The sequence below is a fragment of the Aspergillus pseudonomiae genome (assembly GCF_009193645.1).
Source record: "Aspergillus pseudonomiae strain CBS 119388 unplaced genomic scaffold BDV37scaffold_104, whole genome shotgun sequence".
Taxonomy (NCBI): domain Eukaryota; kingdom Fungi; phylum Ascomycota; class Eurotiomycetes; order Eurotiales; family Aspergillaceae; genus Aspergillus; species Aspergillus pseudonomiae.
The window spans coordinates 121,735-124,773 of record NW_022476096.1 but is presented as its reverse complement, the minus strand read 5'-3'; the positions used below and the strand labels follow the sequence as shown (position 1 = coordinate 124,773).

The window sequence follows — 3,039 nt, the reverse complement described above, 5'->3', positions numbered from 1 at the left end:
GGTTGCTTGGGGGATGGGCTACTCGGGGTTTGTTCCAAATCTACCGCTCCGAGCGGTTGATCAGGGGTAACTATACTGGAAGTGGTCGACTCAAAGAGACCTGAGTCTCTTTCGCCGGGTCCTGGTGCAACGACCGGCTCAAGGACACCGTCATCAGGCGGCTCTAATGATGCAGCCAGCTCTGACCTCACCTCACGTTCAGTCCGATCATGTACTAGAGGCTCAGGGTCCGGTGTAGTAGCCCTAGACATCAGATCCACGGCTGCAATTGGTGGTGATAGCTCAGGGGTGCCTGTATTGGTAATCCTCGGATCCGAGCCGTTGTTATCCTTTACCTCGTCGTTCATAGACCCTGCGTTCAGGGAGTCTAGCTCTATTGATGGTTTAGCAGTCTGTCCCCCTAGTTATATCTAGCGTCTTCGCTTTCGTATTTTGCGTGTCCGGCGTCGTAACCTCTTATAGACCCCTGACTGGTGCTGCCGCCCCCGTATATTCTGCTGGCCTTTTCCTACTGGTACTCCTTCCGGCTCGGATTTAGGTTGCTCCGCCGCCAGTCCCGCGGGAATAGTAATCTCCAGGTCTATGGCAGCGCTGTCGTCCCTTATAAACAACGGCGAAAACGCAGGTGAACCTTGGGAAAGCGGGTCACCATCGCGATCCACATGCGGGTTGCTATGAGAGCAAGGTTTCCCGAAAAAAGTAAAATAGACGCAGCGACGGACGAAAAATGTGGTAATTGTATCGGCAATTATAATCTCATCCTTATGAAGATAGTCTATAAACAGATGTAGGCTATCTTGCCTATGCGTCCGCTTTTGGGGCGTCCCGCATTGGGCTCGAGCCTTTACGGTGCTATCCACCAAAAGCTTAGGGTTCCGCTCAGGCTCGTAAGGTACAGCGGCTAAGAAGCACTCAACAATCCGGTCGACAAGGGCATCGAATTCGCGCACGTCATATCGAAAGCGGTGGGGTTTTCGGGCCTGCAGAAGAGCATCCCGGGCGATCTGTCGGTCGGGAGACCCTTGCAAGAGACTCTCAATCTCCGAAGAATGAAATCCAAGGCGGCGCACGAGGTCTGCCATATCGTAGATTGTACAAGCATCTGCCATGGCTCGATTGGGCTTTGCCAGGAGATCGTCATCGTTCTTCGGATCAGTTGGCATGAGAGTATAGTTCCGCATGGCAAAGAGCCAAACCTGTCGGTAACCGAGATCGAGGCATTCTGCACTGCCTGCGCGTTGAAGACGCTCAGTGCACTCGGACGTCTGAATGAGACAATCTTGTTCGAGGTCTGGTGAACCATGGAACATATATTTCATGGTGTTCCATATAGACTTGTTAATGGGCCCGAAGAGGCGCTTAATGCACTGAGCGCAGTTTTCCAGATATTTGAAATCCTCGAAAAAGGTATATAGCAACGGTACCAGACCATTAAAGACCTCCAGACGGCTCCAGATAGACCTTCGCTCTGTCTCACTAAAATCTAAAAATACCCGGCCACTCAGAACAAGGCCACATACGGTACTTTTATCCACGCGGCTCTTTCCAGGGGCCAAAAGCTACAGATTATCTACAGTATCTTGATCTATTTTCTTCATGGCAGCCGTATCGGCGCCGACGAGAGATGACCAGAACTCCTCGATATATTTAAGATAGGTGATCATCTCCTACGTGTTGTCAGATATATATTGCAAAATAGCTAATAATAAAAAAGAGAGTAATATTGGTAACTACTCACTTCTACACAGTCAGTGGCAATCAGACGATGTAGCATGCTGATCCTCATCCCATTGAGCCAAATGCCTGGAATCCGTAGCAATTTATCAAAAGCGCCGCGAAGCCAGCGATTTCTGCGGTTGTCGAGTTGTTCCAGCCGGCCTTGATTGCTTTTTAACAATCGTACAAACCACCGCTCTTGGAAAGGCTTGTTCTTCTTACCTTTATATTGTTGTATTTTTCGATATATTTCGCCATTAGTTGGCGACTTCTGGTTGGAATATTCTTCTACTAAAGTTGTCCTTAGTTCCTCACTAATATCTGTACCGAAGCACGCAGTCAGTTCTCGTCGCTTCTAGAGTAGAACAGGGCAGCGGTCAGACCGTCAAAATATAGGTCTACGGCCCACCATCGGTCGATGGGCGCCAGCACCATGGAGCCGGCCTGCGCGCGATGTCGTCCATGCAGACCCCGCAGCTTGCCTAATAGGAATCGGAGACTAGGAAGACACTCAGCACTTTTAGTTATCAAAGCGCCGGCTGTCACTTCCGCTTGCTCGAATGCCGTGGATAGATTATTTCAAGCTACGATCACTGGAATACGATTCTCCACGTCAAGGCGACGACAGCGATTCTTTCGAAAAATCTAACAAATCCTGTCTAGATTTCTCGAGTCTAGGTCTCGAGGCAATGGTGGGTCAAATTCAATGTCACTAATACTAACTTTCGCCGACCCTTGATATTTCAGGCGTCGCTTAGAGGCGAGGCGCACCTCTTCCTCAGTAAACAAGGCCCGCTGCATTTGGTCTAGCTACTTAAAAAAAGGTAAATATAATAGATTTATTAAGGTACAATAGAGATTGGGTAGATATGATGCGCTATTAATATGGTATTTAAAAGAATTAAATCATTTAACCCTCCAATAGCTAAGGGCCACTGCTGAGAGAGGGCTCTTTCCCCTTAAAAAGACTGGCCGGATTTTATATAAAACTTGTCTATTAGTACAGGCGTGGAATTGATAATTTTATTTCTGCTTATCTTAACCTACTGTATCTAGATATATCCACTTTCATTTAATACTATCATGTCATCCAAGAAAGAAAAACACTTGACTTTACTTGATATTAAATATCTCGATTCAATTAAATCCCCTGCTTCCCTTCCAGAAATAAACGCTTTATTTACTGTATAGGCCAACAAAGTCGAGCACCTGGTGAATAAAATACTATATTCAAGTGGCTATTTGACTGAGAAGACGTCGGCCCCTTTAACCTAGATAAATGAAAAGATCAAGTATAACCAGTACCGAGATGAGGCTTTGCTC

The 3,039-nt window shown here is 47.2% G+C and overlaps 2 protein-coding genes across 2 annotated transcripts; both read right to left on the bottom strand.

The window, feature by feature from the left end:
* Window positions 1-410: 410 nt before the first annotated feature.
* On the bottom strand, window positions 411-1,319 carry BDV37DRAFT_287936 (uncharacterized protein; the record flags this gene model as incomplete). Its single annotated transcript, XM_032088183.1, has 1 exon — window positions 411-1,319. One exon carries the CDS (start codon window positions 1,317-1,319, stop codon window positions 411-413), a length of 909 nt encoding a protein of 302 aa, XP_031936425.1.
* Window positions 1,320-1,969: 650 nt separating this feature from the next.
* On the bottom strand, window positions 1,970-2,517 carry BDV37DRAFT_290494 (uncharacterized protein; the record flags this gene model as incomplete). Its single annotated transcript, XM_032088728.1, has 2 exons — window positions 1,970-2,267; window positions 2,367-2,517. 2 exons carry the CDS (start codon window positions 2,515-2,517, stop codon window positions 2,056-2,058), a joined length of 363 nt encoding a protein of 120 aa, XP_031936424.1. The 3' UTR covers window positions 1,970-2,055.
* Window positions 2,518-3,039: the final 522 nt, after the last annotated feature.